The sequence below is a fragment of the Cyanistes caeruleus genome, chromosome 1, assembly GCF_971803275.1.
Source record: "Cyanistes caeruleus chromosome 1, bCyaCae1.hap1.1, whole genome shotgun sequence".
NCBI lineage: Eukaryota > Metazoa > Chordata > Aves > Passeriformes > Paridae > Cyanistes > Cyanistes caeruleus.
The window spans coordinates 83,506,282-83,525,893 of NC_141701.1; the positions used below are offsets into that span (position 1 = coordinate 83,506,282).

Genomic DNA, 19,612 nt, shown 5'->3' on the forward strand with positions numbered 1-19,612 from the left:
TTTTTCTTATGAAAATAATCATTGCCATATTCTTAAGAGTTCAGAACACACCAAGTATATTTACAATTTTGATCAAATAGTCTTTTATATATTGTTTTTAAAAATACATAAATCTCTTCACCTGGTGAAACTACATATGCATTTCAGAATACCTTTTGTACCATTTTGGTGTTTCCCAGAAGTTTAAAAATCATTATTTTTTTTCTCAGAGTTTTAAACTATAATTTGGACTTACGTGTAGCATTGAGAGGAGTTCAGTCAAAATCATAAGTACCAAGAATACTAAGATCATCAGTAGCTGGAATTAAGGAAAGTTGCTTTTGCTAAAATTTAATAGTTGCCTTAAAGAAAAGGGTAGACTGTGTCTCTAAAGTTCTTAGTTTTTTTTTCATAGACTCTTAGAATGGTTTGGGTTGGAAGCAATCTTTCATTTCCAAACCATCTGCCACAGGCAGGGAACCTTCCACTCTACCAGGTTACTTAGATCACCACCCAGCCTGGCCTTGAAGGCAGTATTTCTTTTTGTCAGATGTAATTTGTAAAGTTTTATTTGCATAGTGAATTTTCAGGTTCAGAATGCAGTACTTTAGTGTAGGACTGGTCTTTGTGTGCTAGTCAGAATGTGTTACAAAGTTTTGTGATTAATTTCAGTAGTTCAGAGGAAATTACAAAATGTTGTATTTTTTTCTGACTCATTCCTTTCCTCTCTCTCTATTCTTTCGTACTGGGTGATACTCAGTCATGCATTCAGTGCTTAGAATTAAATACAGAGGTGAGCAAACATTAGCATTGTCATGGTTCCTCTCTTTCATTCTTCTGTGAAATGGAAGGTAAAGTCTTGTTTATATCATCTGTACAAACTGATTTGTCTTTTATGCACCTGCTAATTTCAGCACTGTAAATTAAGCCTGGCTGTTTAATGAAGATGTCTTCTGCTATGTGCCTGGTAGTAATGGAAAGGTGAATTTACTGGATTGATTTAAAAGATGAAATAGAATTGCTGTTGAAATTTGGCTTTGATTTTTTTTTTTTTTCCAGATGTAATGCAACACACAGCAGTTCACAAGAAGCATAATGGAAAAAGTCCTGTTGCCAAGTAGGTACTAGGATGTTATGTGACCATGTTACATGTCTGAACTTCCATTTCTTAGTGCTTTGAGAGTATGTGTCCTTCTAGATTAAAGCTTGTTTGTGGAGCTTTTGTTTGGTGGGGTGTTCTGGTCTTATTTTTATTGTCTGGGAGGTTGTTACTAACTTAATCTCTATTAGAAAAATAGTTCAGAAGACTCTATTACTAAATCTTTCTAAGAAGGAAAAATACATGCCATAGAGATTGCTACTACTCATAAACACAAATCAAAACATCAGTTCAAATAGTGAAGATGTACAAAATTTAGGACAGAAGAGCTATCCAAATTTTGTGAATCTTCACTATTTGAATTGATATTTTGTGTTTATGAGTAGCAATCTCTATGGCATGTGTTTTTCCTATGTGCACATACCCCATGCTTGTACTGAAAATTTTCAGTGCTGTTGATTTGAAGCTGAAGTAACCTCAGAGAGGAGCTTATAGGTGAAGGTAGTCCATTGTTGCCCTTGCTTACTGGCAAATGCATGCACAGCTAGCTTGCTGGTTTGTGTCCATTGTAAGTGGAACCAGTTCCTAACCATATTAAAGTAGTTTACATATGCCTTCAGATCCCTGAAGTACCTAATGTGAATTCACTCATTAATGTATTTTGATTAAAAACTTAAGATATGTTTGCACATAGTTGTGCAATAATTCAATTAAATTAAGGGAAAGAAATGGATACGAAATTTATTGGGATTTACAGTTTTGTTCAGTGTTGATTTATCTGTAAAAGGTATTTATCATGTGGTGAAACTTTACCTGGAATTCCAGTAATTAGAATATAAACGTAGCACAGAACAGTGTTGGTTAAGGTCCACAGATCTTTTAACAGACAAAATTCTTGTGAATTTACCACAAGACAAGTTAGTGGTTTGTGTCTGTTTTGGTTTTTAACTCCCCTTCTTTCAGCATATATTTTCTCAAGAAGAAAGCGTCATCTTGACAAAATCTGCGATTACACTGGTGGATATACATACAGCCTACTACAAAGTCATCAGAACAGGATTCAAAATTAGTAGCTTATAGTTATTAATACAGAAACTGTCCTTTTTTTATTCATTGTACAATGAATTATACTAAGGCTGACTGTAGTTTAGGATCTGTCTTTTAGGTAGGAAAGAGAGGAACAGACATTTCCACAAAGTCCTGAGAAAGAAACTCCTTTAGTTAATTGTTATTTTCTGTTTATCTAAGAGGGGGAAATGTGTTTACTTCTTGACTGCTAGGGGTCTGTTAGTCCTCTCCTGTTTGGTTTATGTGTCTGTCTCCTTAAAATCTGTGCCTGTTGTTGATGGGTTGTAAAGAAATGACACTGAATTAAACTTTTCTATTTTAAATACGCATAAAACCGTTTGGAGTCACAAGCAGTTCGTCTCAAATAGCATTGGTACACCGTGCATCTGTCTACCTCTTGTTTTCATTCAGAATTGCAGCCTTACTCTTGAGAGGTTCAAAAATTTACTGGTAGGAATGAGATCACACATACAAAACAAAAACTTCAGCAATACTACAGTTTCCATGAAATGACTGCAAATTTGGCAGTGAAATAATTTACCTCCACTTGGTAGAAGTTTATAACGTGACCTTGCTTCCATCTTTGCAGTCAGGGGCTTACATCTGTCTTTTGGGACCTTCTTGGGTTCTTGGCCATTTTCTTAATTTTTTTTAATATTCTGTTGTGTATCTTTTAAGTAGTTTGAGCCCTTACTCACAGAGGTATTTGATAAGTAGCTACTGGAACTTCAGCATGTCTTGTGCTTTCAAGTGAGCTGGATTTTTGCCATCATGGGAACTGAGTAACATTTCATATTGCAGTAACCTTTCTGCAGCCACTTGCCAACAGCCCTGAATTAAAAGGCATTTTCAATTATCACCATAAGTATTTAGATAAGAATTTACAAGTGTTAACTCCTTTTTTCTTTTTTCCTTTTGCATCCAGCCAGCAGTAAGGCATGTTTTTGTATGAGACACAAAAAGTTTATAGATCCCTGTGCCCTACTGACTGTCAGAACCCTGACTGTTTTTTCAGCAGCTATTGTTTACCAGTGGTTTCAGACCTAGTTGAGCATTGCTTCTGACCAGCTGCTGTAGAGCAAAGCTTCAGTGGAAATCACTGTGAAGTCCAAAGTAAATTCCAAGTGCAACTCCCCTCTCCCTGCACTACTCAAAACTAGCATTCATGAAGGTAAAAATGCAAAGCAAGTTAACTATTTTGAAATTGAAACAAACACAGCTGCAGTATGATCTGTAGTATCTGTGTGCTCCTTTCTTTAATTATCTCATGAAATCTGAAACAGGGATTACAAAGTAATTCTGGTTTTGTCATTAATGTTAAGAAAGAAGATGAATTCAGAATACATTGCTATCTGGAACATTTCCACACATCTGGTATGAAAATAGCAAAGTTTTTATGTGTAGAAGTATCCAATGAAACTCTTCCCTCAATTACTGTTTTCTACAAATTCTGTTGTTCTGAGTTCTACAGCAAATTATAGTAGACAAATGAAAAAGGAACTCAAATTATGGTCAGATCATAACTTTAGAGCACAAGAACTGCTGTAATTTACATCTTTTAAATCCCTTGAAAATTCCTAGGGTTTTCTGAAAGCAAAATATCCCAACGTGGTGCGAAATATGTATGTTGGTAAGAAAAGCCTGCAGGTTTGTTCATACCAACATAACTTTTGGGCCTTTTTTTTTTTTTTTTTTCAGCAGCACTAGCAGTGCAAAATGTTCTTCACTGGATAGCCTTAACATACAGCACTCGGAGCAGAATGGGGTGATGGACTGGAGAAGGAAAAGCTGTATTGTCCAGCAGCACCCAGAGCACTGTAGTAACCTACTTGACCAGGTGTGTTACTGTTATTCTTTAAACCCATATTCTGAGACATTTGAGAAGTCTGCCCACTACACATGATGAGATGTAGCTTTTAAAAGATGAAATGTGCTCTTAAAATTGTACAAAATAAGTGTTGAAGTTGCTACTGACTTACCTTGATTAGAAAAATGCTCCATGATTCCTTACCACTGTCTCAGAAAACTGAATATTTTGTTTATGAATTTGTAAAATAAAATTTCCCAGCAGAATGTAATCAGAAGTAATCAGAAAAGTCTAATGTTAATTTCTGATTAGGCACTTTCCTGTTACTTTAGCATTGTGATCGGAGAGGATTCTGTAACGCTTGGGCAATTTGTTATTGCAAGGAAGAAACTAGGAACTGTATTAGCAGCTAGATTGTGTTAATGCTACAGTAGGTACAGTAAGTTAAACATTCTTTCTATCTTACCTGCATTATTTAAATAATAATTGAAAAAAGTTATCAGATGGATGCATATACACTTTGTCTGAGATTTGTGTCTCTTCAATGCTCAATCTCATTGTGAATGTAGGTAAGCAGAATAATTATTTATAAATAAAATTATCTACTAATGAAACTGGGGGAAGGAAGCTTGCTCACTGCCTATATATGAAAAATTCAGAATATTAGAATTGCTTGATATTTATGGTTTTGAGTATTTTTGAGTATTTCACACTCTTATTTATGTTTGGAATTACAATATTTATGTTTATGTTATATGTGGAATAGCAAGTCAAACAAACATAGTTTCCGTATTTCATAAAGAAGGGTAATGAATTGAGGTTGGCTTCTAAACGTGAAATGGTAGACTGCATCAAAGCTTGAAACGCTTCAAGCTTGAAGCAAGAGAAAAGCTAATTACTAAAGCAGCGGAAAAGCTATTTAAAGGAAGACCAGATACAATGATTTAGACAGAGATTATTTCAGAATTTTCATAAATCTTACCTCCTTGCCAAATATGAGTTGTTAATAACAGTTAGTGATAGTATACATGAAAAATTGTGTAGGTCCTATGTTTTTCTTACGTGCTTGTATGCTGTATTCTACAGTTTAGTTTAGCAGCTTAAACCTCCAGTTTAAGGCTAGGTACCTGCTTGTCACTACATAGAAGTAATTTGTCACATGTACTTCCTACTCCCAATTATCAAATTATTCCATTTATATCAATAAATTCAGTAGCTCCTTAAGCTTGGTGATAGTTCTTTATAGCAGGTGTGTGATGAAATACATTTGGTTTTATCCTCTGGAGGAAGAACAGTATGCAAACAATAATTTGATTGATATATCTGGCATACTTGCAAGTAGTAATTTGCTGAGTGTTTTGCTGATTCTCATGTAAACACAAGACATGATGCGTTATTTTACAGGCTCAGATGCACTGAACAAGTGGTTTTTTTGGTGGTTATAGCACCTATGAGCACACTACTCTTGGAGTTGTGGACCTGTTGGTCTAGAAAAGGTGCTTTCTTGGCTTTGATAAACCACTTCCGTTGTTTGACTGGCGTCTTTGTATTTTCTGTCTAGCACACAGTGGAAAAACGAAGTCTGTCTGCAGTTAGCAAGAAGAAAGGAAAACCACAGCTGGAAAAGTAAGTTTCCAATGTAACCAGTAATCCAGAAATGAAGTGTAATGCATTCACTCTGATGAACAGAGTCTGCAGTTGATTAGGTGCTTTTATTTGCTGTGGTGGCACAAGAGCTGGTATAGTGTGAAGCTAAACTATATAAAAATCCTTATTTTTTATTCTGTAAAGAAATAACTTGAAAAATAGAATTGAAGTGATTGTGCTCATTTCTCAAAATATTGCTTGGTATTTAATAAAAAGATGGAGTAGAAGTACGTTCTAAACCAATACTAAATTGCCTTTTTTTCCCTTTATATTTATTTGAAACTTAAAAGGTGTAAAGCTATCCAGAAAATCAAATGAGGGTTGATAGCAACCTTTAACATTATGAAGTGGGTGGTAACTGGCTGTAATGTCTTATTGAAGATAATTTGCACATCAGAGGGCTTCAGAACTTCCTGCAGGCTACACAGTTCTGTACTGTGAGAACTGAAAGCGTTTCTACCTTTACCTAATACTCTGCTTACTTCCAAGTTTCCAGATGCTATTATGCTAGACTGGTGTAGGGCTGCATTACACAAATCAGCTTTCTAAAATGACTTTTGCACCACTTCCTTTTTGGTGTCTTTCCTTATATAGATCTTCATTCACAGTGTTTAGTAACACTGCTTGCAGATTTAGTTCCTGGTATATTGCACCAGCAGCCTCTATTTAATTGTTCATTATTTAAGTTTGTTTACGTATCTGTTAAATACACATTTCTGGCCTGGAGTCACTGCCTTTGTTTCCAGTGTCATTCTGTGTTCATTCATAGTTGGTTATTTGTGCTCATGCATTTGCAAAAAAGCCATGAAATTATTTACACAGGGAGAAAGCAAAGAAAACTGACTGCAGGTTGACTAGCAGGAGCAATGGAGTTCGAGTTGCACCGTCACCGCACATCCGTACTGGGACAGCAAAAGGTAAGGTGCTTTTTCCAAAGCTGTTAGTAAGAAACAGAACTTGCAGCTGATTTATTTGAAGTCTTCTGTATAGGGGAAAGCACAAGTCTGAAAAATGTTCTGGTGCAGGTCTATTGGCAGCCTAATTTGTGCTTTTTTTTATATAGTGTTCTATAAACACACTAGACTCAGTCTTCTGTATCGAATTGCTTGGGGTATATCTCTTCATACGTAGATGGCAGAATACTAGTGAAGTCTGTACATTGGCTTATGGATTGGAGTAATTGCAGAAACAGCTACTGTTGGGCTACTTGCATTTGAAATTTAGCAGTCTGAGTGTGTGGATATGGAGCATCTTGCCATTAGTGTCCTCTTTCCAACCTACTGGTTTCTTCATCTGTTGTGAAACGGATCACAAGATAGCTGTATAAAACCTGTGGTGTGAACCCCTGATAAGCTGTAGTGTTTAAACCAAGTGACCACTGATCTGCAACACAGAACTGTGTATGCTGCCAGAGCAGAGTTTTCAGATTAGGGTAATCCTAAATGTGGTGTCTTGGCCAAGACTTGTGTACATCAGTCAATTGTAAGACAAAATTAAATTTGTGTTCCTTTAGTAAACTGAGTCTCCAAGCTTTATTACAAATTTCTGAAGGACTGTTACTCATTGACCTTGCCATCATGATGTTTTCTAAATTCCCAATATCAGTTTCGACCTTGTCTTTCTTCTCATGACAGAAGGTTGAAAAAGAGTTTGCCTTTTTCTACAACACCTAATTGGCCTAAGTGTTGAAAGAACTCTTTAAAAGTGCCTTGTATTTCTGTTGCTTCCACTTGTGATACAATCTTGCTTAAGCTTTTATTCTTTCTTTTCACTGCTTCTTACCTTGGAGAGTTCCAGCTGGATCCTGTTCTGAATTGTTTATGTGTTTTATGGGCAGGTGTTTTTACCTTCTACAAAAAGCATTTGACTAAAACTTTAAGAATTCGCTGTTCACAAACTTAGCAAAACTAGAACAATTTTGGAAAGCTGTAGTTAAGTGCCATTAAGCAGAAAACACTCTACGGCAGAGTTCTGCTGCATGCATTTCTGATTGATTACTGTTTCTGTTGTCAGGCAAAGCACACTGAGCTTTTATGAACTGATGATGACTTTAGGAGGTGATGCAGTGGTGCTTAAGGGGCAACCTTATCACTCTCTACAACCACCTCAAAGGAGGGCATAGCCAGGTGGGGATCGGTTTCTTCTCCCAGGAAACCAGCAACAGGAGGAGAGGACACAGACTTAAACTGTGCCAGGGGTAGTTTAGGCTAGACATTAGAAAAAAAATTGTCACAGAAAGAACATGGGCTGCCCAGGGAAGGGGTGGAGTCGCCATTCCTGGAGGTGTTTTTAAAAAGACTGGATATGTGGCACTTGATGCCTTGATTTAGTTGATAAGGTGATGTTAGGCATACGTTGGACTTGATGATCTCAGAGGTCTTTTCAAACCTAGTTGATTCTCTGATTCTGCAAAGTTAGTAGGAAATGTTTTTCCACAGGACTTCTGTTTGCTTTCTACCCACCACTCTACACATGTGCAATCGCCTCCTGTTAATTGTTGGCTGGTTTAAAAAGAAGCTGTAACCCTCAGAGGCTGGAAGCCATTAAATCCTGCTCAGAGATGAGCTTTCAACCCACGTATAAACAGCAAAATGTCTTTTGAGATACTTATTGGAGATACAGTCTAAGAGAAAAAATTAGTCTGAACTCTGCCTAGGTTTATATATCCAGACTTGGTTTGAAATGCCCTATTTTGAGACTGTGATTCTTAAATGCATCATGTTTTCTTTCATTTTCTCCTCCCTATTTTGAGCTTGTCTGAAGCATTAATTATTTACAATGGTAACTTTTAAGACTTGATAGTTTGTGACTAGCACTTTAGACTCTGGCTCTTAGTGATCTCAGGTTCACATGGGGGCTCCAGGTTATATTAGATATTCAAAGTACTTGTTAAAATAATTTAAGCAATTATGGGTTTAATCCAGGAAATTATTTCAAGAATTGAAGCATTAAGGCAACTTTTCGATGAGCCATCTCAACCTGTTACACTTCTAGTAGCAATAAAAAATGAGTATAAATTATAATTATCATTATAATAAATGCTCTAATTTTTGTCCTGAAGTTTTGCTAACCAAGATTTTGCAGGCTGGGGTTTCCAGATAGTGTCTGTCACAGATTCTGAGAGAGGGTGAATTCTTCTTCCCCTCTGAGGCTGAACTTGAAAGCCAAACCATAGCAGCTACCCACCCTGAAAGCTGGTTTCCAGCAAATGAGTGTCCTGTGATCCATTCAGAATTTAGAAAACAATTTACCACTTTTTCAGTTTGCTTCTTTTTCTATGAATAGGGCTTGTTGATAAAGTTTGGTTAAAGCCTGTTCTAGAAGAGTGAGTTGTGAAGTGGTGCATTGTTTTGCCATGTCCTGCTGAGTTAGCTTTCTGCCTGTATCACTGAGGAGCACTGCAGCTCTGCCAACGGAAATGCTGGATTGCTACTGTTCAGAGGAAATCAGTGTTGGAGCACAGCCTGGTATTAACATCACAGCAGTCATTCAGGATTATCATTCTTTTCACTGCTTTGCATAAATATCAATTTTCTGTATCACCTTCTTTAACACCAAGGATTCACTGATCACAAATCTAGGGATGAGACCAGTCCTGAGTGCTGGGAATGGAAGTGATAGGAATACAAGGGACAGATGCAATTAAGTAGGAACAGACTAAAATCTCAACTAGCTTGAAATGTGAGAAAACCAAAATAACCTCACTTCCATACACTGAGATGAAAAATAAACTGACAACTTGTATTTTTAGATCTGAGTTTGGATGCTGGATCTGGTCATGATACGTGTGGAGAAACATCATCTGAAAGTTACAGCTCTCCTTCTAGTCCACGACATGATGGGCGGGAAAGCTTTGATAGTGAAGAAGAAAAAGACAGAGGTTGTATTTGTGGAGAGTGTGCATGAATGCCTTTATTCCTAGACTAATATCTTTGTTGCATTTCTTTTAGTAAGTTTTTCAGTTTGATTAGTTACTTTGTTTTCTGAACGAGGCACAGAATACATTTTTCTTTGCGGATTTTATGATTGGGCGGTTTGAGGGCTTCTAGCACTGTTTAAATACCACTGAATTTTAGGTCTAAACATATGTCATAATGTTTTGGCCTCAGTGATCCAGTTCTCTTGAGAAATTTCTACAGTACAATAATGTGGAAAACTTTGGCATGGAAGGGGCTGGGCTTATATGAAATTACGTGTGGCATGTCCTGGAGCTCTGTCTTTTTGTACTGACAGTTTGCCCCTCCTTCCAAATTTAAATAGGCTGTGTTAATATCTTTCTAGACAGATGAAAATTCCTAATTCACTCTGTGTCCTACTCTTTGCATTTGCAGATATACACGAGTCAAAAACACAGTAGCTAGTTGGGCAGGTGGATATAGGCAAGTCATGAAGATGGACCTAGCTTAATTTGGATGAATGAAAAGAATCTGGAAGTTGTCACAGTTTGGGAAGACATAACTATCATTCATGTCATCAAACTCAATAGGTTTTATATGGGTAAATGAGCCCAGGGCATGATTCTCTGTTGCTTGAGATTCATTCTGATTGACAAATGCTTTTGTCCCCACAGATACAGACAGCAATTCTGAGGACTCTGGGAATCAAAATACAACCAGGTTTACAGGCTACAGTGCTGTCAGTTCATCAAATATGAACAAATCATCTGCTCAGATCTCTTCAGTGAATAATGAAAATGGGAGCCTTTCAGAAGATCCTTTGAATGCAAAGTTCCAGCATATTTCCTTCATGCCTGCCTTACACTGTGTGATGCACAGCGCTGCCCAAAAGCCTGAAGCAGTTGTCCCACCACCCATATCTGCAGATGGTAAAACCATGGGAATGCTGGTTACCACGCCTGTCGCTGTCTCGCCAGTAAGAGAGTCTGCAAATTCCCCTCCCGCGGGAATGGGCCCAGTGACCTCTGGTGAACCTGAGAAACGCCTTGAGCTCATGGCTTCCCCTTTGCCAGTCCCATCCTCTTTCCTTCCACATTCTGTCCAGCCTGGTAGCCCTGCTTTGCATTTGGCAATACATAGGTTGAAAATCCCCTCTCCACAGGGGTCATCAGAAAGTTGCACAGTTAATGGACCACAGCAGCCGACAGGAAACTTAAGTATTGGATCACCAAATACTGCCTTTATCCCAGTCCACAATCCAGGTAGTTTCCCAGGATCCCCAGTTCCTACTACAGATCCCATCACAAAACCTGCATCCCAGGTGGTAGGACTGAATCAAATGGTGCCTCACATTGAGGGAAACCCAGGAGCAATCCCTCAGCCTACCAATCTCAAGGTAGTTCTTCCAGCAGCTGGTCTCTCCACAGCAGCACCGCCACCTCCACCAGCTTCGTACGCTTTGCCAGGCAGCCCTCACGCTACCAGTGTGTTGCCCAACCAGAATACGAACGTGCTGAGCACTGGAGCAACTTCCTCACCACCTCAGTCCGCTGGCCTCGGTGTTGGTCAAGTCCAGTCCACTGTTCCTCCTGCAATCCCGACGCACACGCCAGGCCCTGCCCCCAGCCCGAGCCCTGCTCTGACACACAGCACTGCCCAGAGTGACAGCACATCCTACATAAACGCTGTTGGGAATAATAACACTAACGGGACAATGTTACCTCCGCAGCAGTTGGGATCTGGCCCTTGCGGTTCTTGCGGACGTAGGTGTAGCTGTGGGACCAATGGCAGCCTTCAGATTAATAGCTATTTTTATCATAACCCACTTCATGGACAAGTCTACAGAGTTCCATCTTTCTTCACTCTGCCATCACTTTGCAATGGCAGCTACCTCAATCAAGCACATCAAAGCAATGGAACACAACTTCCGTTCTTCCTGCCTCAGTCTCCGTATGCAAACGGGCTTATGCATGACCCAGTGATGGGGAGCCAAGCCAACTATGGTATGCAGCAGATGGCAGGATTTGGGAGGTTCTATCCTGTATATCCAGCACCTAACGTAGTTGCCAACACAAATGGGTCGGGACCCAAGAAGAATGGGAACGTTTCATGTTACAATTGTGGTGTAAGTGGACACTATGCGCAGGACTGTAAGCAGTCATCCATGGAGGCCAGTCAACAAGGTAATCATGATAACTCCCAGCGGACTTGCTTTTGAGTTTAGCAGTTTCTCTTTACCTTTCTGAATGTGCTGTTTCTGGTCTTGCAGAAAGGTGTGCGTGCGTGTGTATGTTTCGTGTAAATGGTTGTGCACTAGTGACCCGCTCTAAAACTGCAAAGTATCCTATCTCTGCCTGAAAATCTTGTAGAACAGTGCGAGGGAACGGGCTTCACAGCGTGAAGTTGAAAATGGGTTCAGAGCTGGAAAGTCAAATGATACCAGTCCTAAATTGTCATTCTTTTCTCACTGGTTTGGTTTTGGCATTATGTTGAGACTTGCATGTTGTTTCAGTTTTCCTATTCCCATTCAGTGGGGTGCTTTTTGAGAGAGTTCACTGGCAAAAAGTGAAAGATACCAATTATTGTCTATGATATGACCTTGGATTCCTAAAATTTCTGAGAATTGGAAGAAAAACCAATAGACTAGCCATTTGATATTTAACGTTTTCTAGGGCTTACCTTTGCACAATCGGCTGTCCTTGTGTGCCCTGTCATGCAATACATTTAACTTTTCAGACGAGTTGCAGGAAAAAGGCAGAAATTGATTGGAACTAAATATAAAAGGAATAGCTTCCATTTCTCTCTCTGTCCAGAAGAATGGGGAAAATGCAGGGTTTGCATTGAGCACAAGCTATTTTTGATTCCTGCCCTTGTTCCCATTCTGACTTTAGTAGTTTGATTGGACCGGAACAGGAAAGATGAACCTTGATGGGGGACCATCCTTTATTTTCATTTTCCCAGTAAAGCTCAAGTCCTATATCTACACTCTATATCTTTTTTTTAAAACGTACAGTTCTAGCAAGAGGATGAAAGAAAATAGGATAAAGTCTGAGGACCTACTTTAAAAGGACTGGAGGATGATAGTGCCTTTTGAAGAGCATGTCCATTTTGATACCTTGTAGTGGTTTTGTAATCCATTTTAATTGTGAGCAGTGACTTAGTAGTTCTCTTTCCTGTTTTAGGCACTTACAGACTGAGATACGCACCTCCCCCTCCCCCTTCCAATGATACCTTGGATTCTGCAGACTGAAACAAGTAAACATTGCCTACTTAAACTGAAGCTTGGGAAATTGGGGGAAGGTGTGTGTGGGAGGGGGAGGTTGGTCTTGTGTTTTGGGACATTCCCGGTTTTATATTCTTTTGGAATTTTTTATTGCTTTTGCACCTCTGTTCCGTACAAAAGAAGAAAGCTGAGTCCCTGGTCTCCTCCTGGTTCTACAAGAGGCTTGCGTAATGCATGTAATTCACACACACAGCCAAACAATCAGACAGAGCATTCGAACCATGCTTTTGCACTGAAGACTTGAGACATGTGCAATGTTTACTGCAGTTTAAAAAAAAAATTCCTCTGACCTCTGACATCACTGGTGGAGCAGCCATATGGTGAAAGAAGAAACTTGGTCATGTTCCCCACCACAATCTTCTTCCCTCCCTCCCTGTTCTCCTTATGCTGCTGTTTTCTTTTCTTTCCTTGGTTGTCCATGTGGATTTGTTGGACTTGCATGAGTGTTTAACAGTTCATACAGACCCTGCCCGTACTCTAAATTTAATGCTCATGAATTGAGGGGAGATGTTCAAACATCCTATTAGCAGAGTCCAAAGGAAAACACCGATACTGTATGTGTACTATACCTGATAATAATGCAGATACGCAGCTCTCGAGAGGCCCAAACAAAAGAAAATCCATAGAGCAGGAAGGGGCTGAAACTGTGTGGACTGGAACAGATTTAGAAAAATGAACGAGCTTAAATTGACAGATTTTTCTTCCCTTGTAGCTTTTTAGCCTGTATGTTCAGCAACAAAGGTGAAAAAATGGTATGAATGTTGTACTCAGTGTGTTTGCATTTGTAATGAAAGTTGACAGCATTTTTTCCTTTTTTAAAGCTATTCTACATCGTGTCAACACAGAATGAACATTACTTGATTGAATATTTTTTTCCTAAACTATTACAGTGTTGCATTGTACTTAGAATGTAAATGTTTTATTTCAGACTCAACAAAAGCTATGGTTTTCTACAAAATAGTCAGGTATTAGTATTAGAACCTGTCTACCAAATAGAAAAGTCACTATTTTATAACAATTTACCACTATGCGTAATTACGGTATAATGTGAAAGACTGAAATGAGTGTTAAGATGGTATTAAACATGTCAGTATCATGAGTAAGTAAGTTTAATGCTGCTGTATTTTTTATTTTATTTTTAAAAGCCAATATATGTACTAAATTGCTTCCAGGTAATATTTGATTTCCTAAAGTGCACTGAGGTTATCTGGAAGACGAGTGTGTTTTTTGACTGCTGCATTCAACACCGATGAACAACTACCACTGTATATCCATAGGGTTTGGCATTCCTCACAGTTCATGGCAGAAATGGTTTTTTTCTTAAAATCAGACCCAGTGTCCGGTAGAGGGATGAAATAAAAATCAGTCTTTGGTTCAACCGTCTAATAAATTGCTAAACAAAAAACTTGAAGAAAAAAGGAAAAAAAAAAAAAAGCTTGATTACTACATTTCTTCATAGGTAGCATTTATATTTATAGCACCAGTGTACATTTTGAAACTTTTTTCTTGGGGGAGGGGGGGAAGGGGAGGGAGGTAGATGAAAGCTTTAATTTAAAAAAAAAAAAAAAAAAGTTTAAGTAGTAAATGAAAATTATTTTGATTAAAATTTTTATTTGATCTGGGTATTTTTGGACCACTTGAAATGAATGAACTGCGTTTGAGTTGAAGTGAGGGTGTTAAACCACCAATGGACTTGTATTGTGAATTACCTGCCAGTTGTACTTTATGGAACTTATTTTATGATTTAAAATACTGTACTGTAAATAGGAGGTATGTTACCTTCTCTTTATTTGTATGTTTACCATATACTTTGATATTTGAAATGTACTGGAAAGGTCACTTATATTTCTAGAAGAGATTGGATTTTATGCAACCTTTTTCCTTGAATTAACAGCAATAAAAAAAAAGAAAAAAAGTACCTGTGTGCCTGTACTGTCCTTTATCACTGCGAATGATGAATCACTGCTGCTGGGTATAGGGATGGGATCATGGAGGGTTTTTGCAAGCTACCATTTAGGCTGGAATTTGTCACTGTTGAGACAAAGCCAAGAGTATTTGACTTAAACTGTGGTCAGTGTTGTGTCTGAAGTCAAGATGCTGTATCTTGATTTAAAATTCTTTAAGATGTAGGGGATCTCCTGGTAGAAATAGGTCATCCTTGTGTGATAGACTCAGGATTTGGACCTCAGCCCTTTCAGAACAGGTAAGCCTATCCTAACCTGATGGCTCCTGAATTTGGGCTAAAATCCAGGTTAAACACATTTTTGTTTTTTCACTGCCATGCAAATAATGTGTGTCCTAAGTGACCAGAAAGTGAGATCTTCTATTGATAAAATAAATGGAAGGGCAACAGGAGTTGCTGGGAGTAGGGAAGAAGCTTAGAAAAATTTGCCTGCTTGCAGGGCAGTTGAAGAGTCTGATAGGAATGTATTTCTGGATGTGCTCAGGTTGTACTTAGGAAGAGAAGGGTACTGAAGACTCATCCCACTCTGCTGTAAAGAGTACTTCTGGTTCCTACTACTAAGCTGCAGTTTATCTATGGAGCCAAGGGCCACAGACTGTCTTGGATTTTTATCCCAGATTACTCCCCAGAACAACCTACTTCTGGAGAAACCAGTTCAGAGGATGAGGAGGTGAAAGTTGCCCATGGACCCAGACCCAGCCTTTCTTTTTCAGGACAGTTCTCCTAATGGTGGTGGGGTATTGAGCCCAGGAGTCACACAGACACCATCACACAGCTTCCATTGCTGCAAGTGCTCCGTGTCCCTTTCCTGGGCTCAAGGGAGTGCAAACACCTGTCCAGGGAGTTCATAAATTGTGTCAATACTCTGAAAATGCCATCTGCTACTTACAGTGCCTTCTTGAGTTGCTGGCATACTCATTTGCCTCTGTGCTGCAAGCAGCCCTGACTTTGACAGATCCTGGCTGGACTCAATTCAGAAGTGTAAAAATACGTACCCTGTGGCACACCAAAAGCAGAAACACCTCATGCTTCTGGTGCTTGTTTTGCTGGAGAGCTGACTGCACTTGTACCTGGCTGTCCTAGCTGGCTGCACCACTGCTGTCTATATAATCAGGTTTCACTCCAGCTGCAGCTCCAGAGATTCTCTCTCCTGCTGAGTGGTTTGGAAGCTGCTGAATGCCTGAAAGATAAGTGAGAAAATCCCATTAATTGGTTGGCCTGAGTTGCTATCCAGGCTGTCCAAGAGTGACTCCTGAGTACACTGCGCCTGGTTTGCGGTGCTGCTCTGGATTGAAACCATTTGGTTCCCTAAAGCTGGAAGTAAAAATGAATGAGGCAGGCATGGGGAGGATTGGAAGGAAGGAGCACATGGGAGTGATGATGCACACTGCTTGCTGTGGCTGAACAGATGGCTTCATTTTCAGCTAAGTGACCTGAAGATGGCAGGGATGGCCTAGTGCCTTGGTCTTGGCATAGCTGCTTACTACTACTGGAGAAGTGAAGGAACAGCGTCTCTGTGTTGTGCCAAGGCAGAGGTGAAGTAAAAAGGTGGGGGAAGGTACATTGAGAACTGCAGAACTTGGCAGGTACTGAGCTACTTCAGTTTTAGAGAGGTGGAAGTACTGTTGTAGTTTCTTTCAGCTTTGCTTGTGGTGTGAGCCTCTGGAGGTGTGCTGGCCTGGGCTTCCTGAGGCTGCTCTCCTGAAATAAGTTTGCCTAAATTCTGTGTGCAGAAAAAAATGAGCTTTGAGCAGCAGAGCTTCCTGCTCAGGGCTGGTAACTGTGGCTGCTGGAGCCAGGCACAATATACATAAAGGCCACGTGGGCTGCCCTTGTGCTTGGGGGGAAGAAGGGGTGTCCTAAAGGCACAGTCATGAGTTTATACTGTAGCTTAAGTGCTGTCTCAGTTTTGTGGAACTTACAGTCCTGTGCTCCTCACATGAGGGAAGAAGGAGAAGCACATCTTGGAGCATTTTGCCAGGGTAGCACATTGCCTCTGCCCTTGGCTGCATTCCTCCACCACTGATCAGTGCAGAGAAGCAGGGTTCTCATTTTGGACCAGCTTTTGAGCTGTCAGTAGCGGACAGAGACAAATTAAACTGTACATTGTGGTAGATTAGAGATCAGAATATATTAACATCTGTATTTGGTCCAGCTGAAAGGCTACCTATGCCTGCAACCTCTCACCAGCACTGATCAGTAGCAGATATTTCAGAAGAAAGCATTTCTAATACAAAAAGGCAAGTGGTAATGTTGCCTAGCAAAATAATGAGTGCCAGGTTCATCCTCACAATAGGTGGCAGCATAACTCCACCAGTGGTATATACAGAAACTCCTGACGTACCACTTAAGGTCACAGAAATCACAGAATTTTCTGAGTTGGAAGGGCCCCTCAAGGATCCTCAAGTCCAGCTCTTAAGTCATCAAACCCACAACCATGGTGTTATTGGCACCATGCTTTAGCAACTGAGGTCATCTCAGATGCTTCAGTTTAACTTGGTTTTTGCATCTTCACGCCGTCTAAGTAAGGTTTGACTTGTGATTTTGTAATGCTCGTTTCTACTGAGTTTTCTCATGTTTATGTATTTTCTCACATGATGAGTGTACTACTTGTTACCTCTCAAAAAAATAAGCATGGTAACTGTGTTACAGCAGATTGAGGGAGGTGATTCTCCCCCTCTACTCCTCTGTGGTGAGATCTCAGCTGGAGTACTGTGTCCAGCTCTGGGCCAGCTCCCTAACTTAAGATAGATGTGGACCTGCTAGAGTGAGTCCAGACAAGGGCCATGGAAGATGATCAGGAGGCTGGACCACCTCTTCTATGAGGAAAGGCTGGAAAAGCTGGGGGTGTTCAGCCTGGAGAAAAGAAGGCTCTGGGGAGAGCCTTATTGTGGCCTCTGATACTTACAGGGTGCCTACCAGGAAGGTGGTTTTAAACTAAAAGGATGATTCAGATTAGATACTAGGAAGAAATTCTTTACTTTGTGGGTGGTAAAACACTGGCATGGGATGCCCAGAGAGGAGGTAGATGCCCCATCCCAGGAAACAGTCAAAGTCAGGTTGGGTAGGGTTCTGAACAACCTGGTCTAGTGGAAGGTGTCCCTACTCATTGCAGGGAGGTTGGACTAGATGACCTGTAAAGGTCCCTGCCAACCCAAAGCAGAGCTAAAATAGCCCAGGTGTCATAACAAATATTGATGACCCAGATGTGAAAGCTGTGTCTTAAGAACTATTGAGGATTAAAATGGTTCTAGATACTTGTGTTCATACAATGAGAATTGCTTTCTGAGTACCAAGAAGCTTTATTTTTTTTCTTTTCCTTTTTTCTGGGAGTTAATTCCTGAGGCAGTCTGGTTATCTTTGAGGATAATGTCTCTTACTTATCTCTCTCTACTTAGCCTGAAGGTCCACAGATCAGACATTTATCTGGAATATCTCATGTTCGGGAACATTTTGCCCAAGAGACAGAACATAATAAAACTATTATTTTTAATATTGATATGTGTTCCCTGGCTGGCATACAGGGTCACTGTTGTATGAGTGAGTCAATAACACAAGGCACAAAAGCACAGGCTGAAAAACAGTGCTGAACTTGGTAAAAGAAAGCTGTATCTTAACCACTTGTGCATTCATCTTAGAACTTCCCTCTGATCTAAAATGTCCATTTTTTATTGACTTTTAAAGTATGCCTTTTTCCTGAGGCAAAGGATTTTGAAGATGGATACAAAGATAAGAATTAACTCCTACCAATGCTCATTGGTGTGACAATGGGGATTGTTGCATTAAAAATTTACTTGCCAATTAGCTTTGCTATTAAAATACTGCTTAGGAACTTCTTAGAAAAAAATTATGTGATACATAATAAATTATAGTTTATATAATAAAATGTTATGTTAAAATAGTCTTAAGTCATTTGTAGTTTGTTGCCATTTCAACATCTTCAGATTTTTTTCTTGTTTTGACCAAAACTAAGGTTTGAATCCAATGGCAATGTCTAGGCTTGAGTAAATATAATGTATTAAAGTAATTGTGTTGCTACCAGAATGCTCCCTTCCTTTCTTTAAATTTTTTTTTACAGGATATGTACAGCACAAGAGCAGACAGCTTAGCAGTTGCAAGACTTCTGGATGAAAACATCACAGGACTTATTTTAATTGCTCCTTTAAGTTCCTGCTCTGAGGTACACCTTGACAAGGACTCGTGGGTATTTCAAACCGGGCTTGTAAATCCCAGCCTCTGTTGGCGTACAAAATAAAGATCACAGATGAGAAGAGCAGTAACATGAGGAGAAGAGGGCAGGGGAAAGCAACAGCAGCACCAAAAAAAAAAATAGGAGTAGGCATTGGGGTGAGACAATTTCCACACATCACTTGATTTCTTACTGCAGCTCAGATCAATTTCATAGCACTGAACTTCAAAGAGCAACTGCATCAATTTGGTACAAAACCAGCTGAATTCCGCATGTCACCGCAGTGCAGCTGACCAGATCAGACACATAACAGAGGAGATGAGCCCCTCCAGCAGTCTGCTTAGGGCTGAGTTATGTGGACATGAGACAGACCAGGACAATACATGCAAATACAAATACATGCAAAACCTTTACAGTGTTCATGTAATTGTTATGGCTACACAGAGCTAGCTAAGATACTCTTCTGGGTGTTGTCAACCTCTGATGTTTTTTCCCATTTCTCATTTATGTGTTTGCTGGGGTATTTTTTTTCATCTCACTTTTGCCCTGGTTTGCTTTTCTAAGTCTCTTTCCTGTGTGTGCTAAAACCATGCTCATGATGAAGGTGACAGGGACTGTAATGTTACGGTTCATGGCTTAAACATTGTTATGAAGGACGTAGAGGGCCATTTGAATTGCTTT

The 19,612-nt window shown here is 39.6% G+C and overlaps 1 protein-coding gene across 4 annotated transcripts in view; it reads left to right on the forward strand.

The window, feature by feature from the left end:
* ZCCHC2 (zinc finger CCHC-type containing 2) overlaps positions 1–14,697 on the forward strand; it is a 45,548-nt gene extending 30,851 nt beyond the window's left edge. For 2 of the 4 annotated variants that reach the window (XM_086899355.1, XM_086899339.1), the window contains 7 exons: positions 1,039–1,096; positions 3,845–3,983; positions 5,515–5,579; positions 6,423–6,517; positions 9,352–9,480; positions 10,171–11,679; positions 12,679–14,697. In XM_086899355.1, coding sequence (XP_086755481.1) covers positions 1,039–1,096; positions 3,845–3,983; positions 5,515–5,579; positions 6,423–6,517; positions 9,352–9,480; positions 10,171–11,679; positions 12,679–12,746 — 2,063 coding nt within the window. In that variant the 3' untranslated portion in view covers positions 12,747–14,697. The remainder of the gene's footprint in view (positions 1–1,038; positions 1,097–3,844; positions 3,984–5,514; positions 5,580–6,422; positions 6,518–9,351; positions 9,481–10,170; positions 11,680–12,678) is intronic. The other 2 variants (XM_086899360.1, XM_086899350.1) reach the window with 1 other exon arrangement.
* Positions 14,698–19,612: the final 4,915 nt, after the last annotated feature.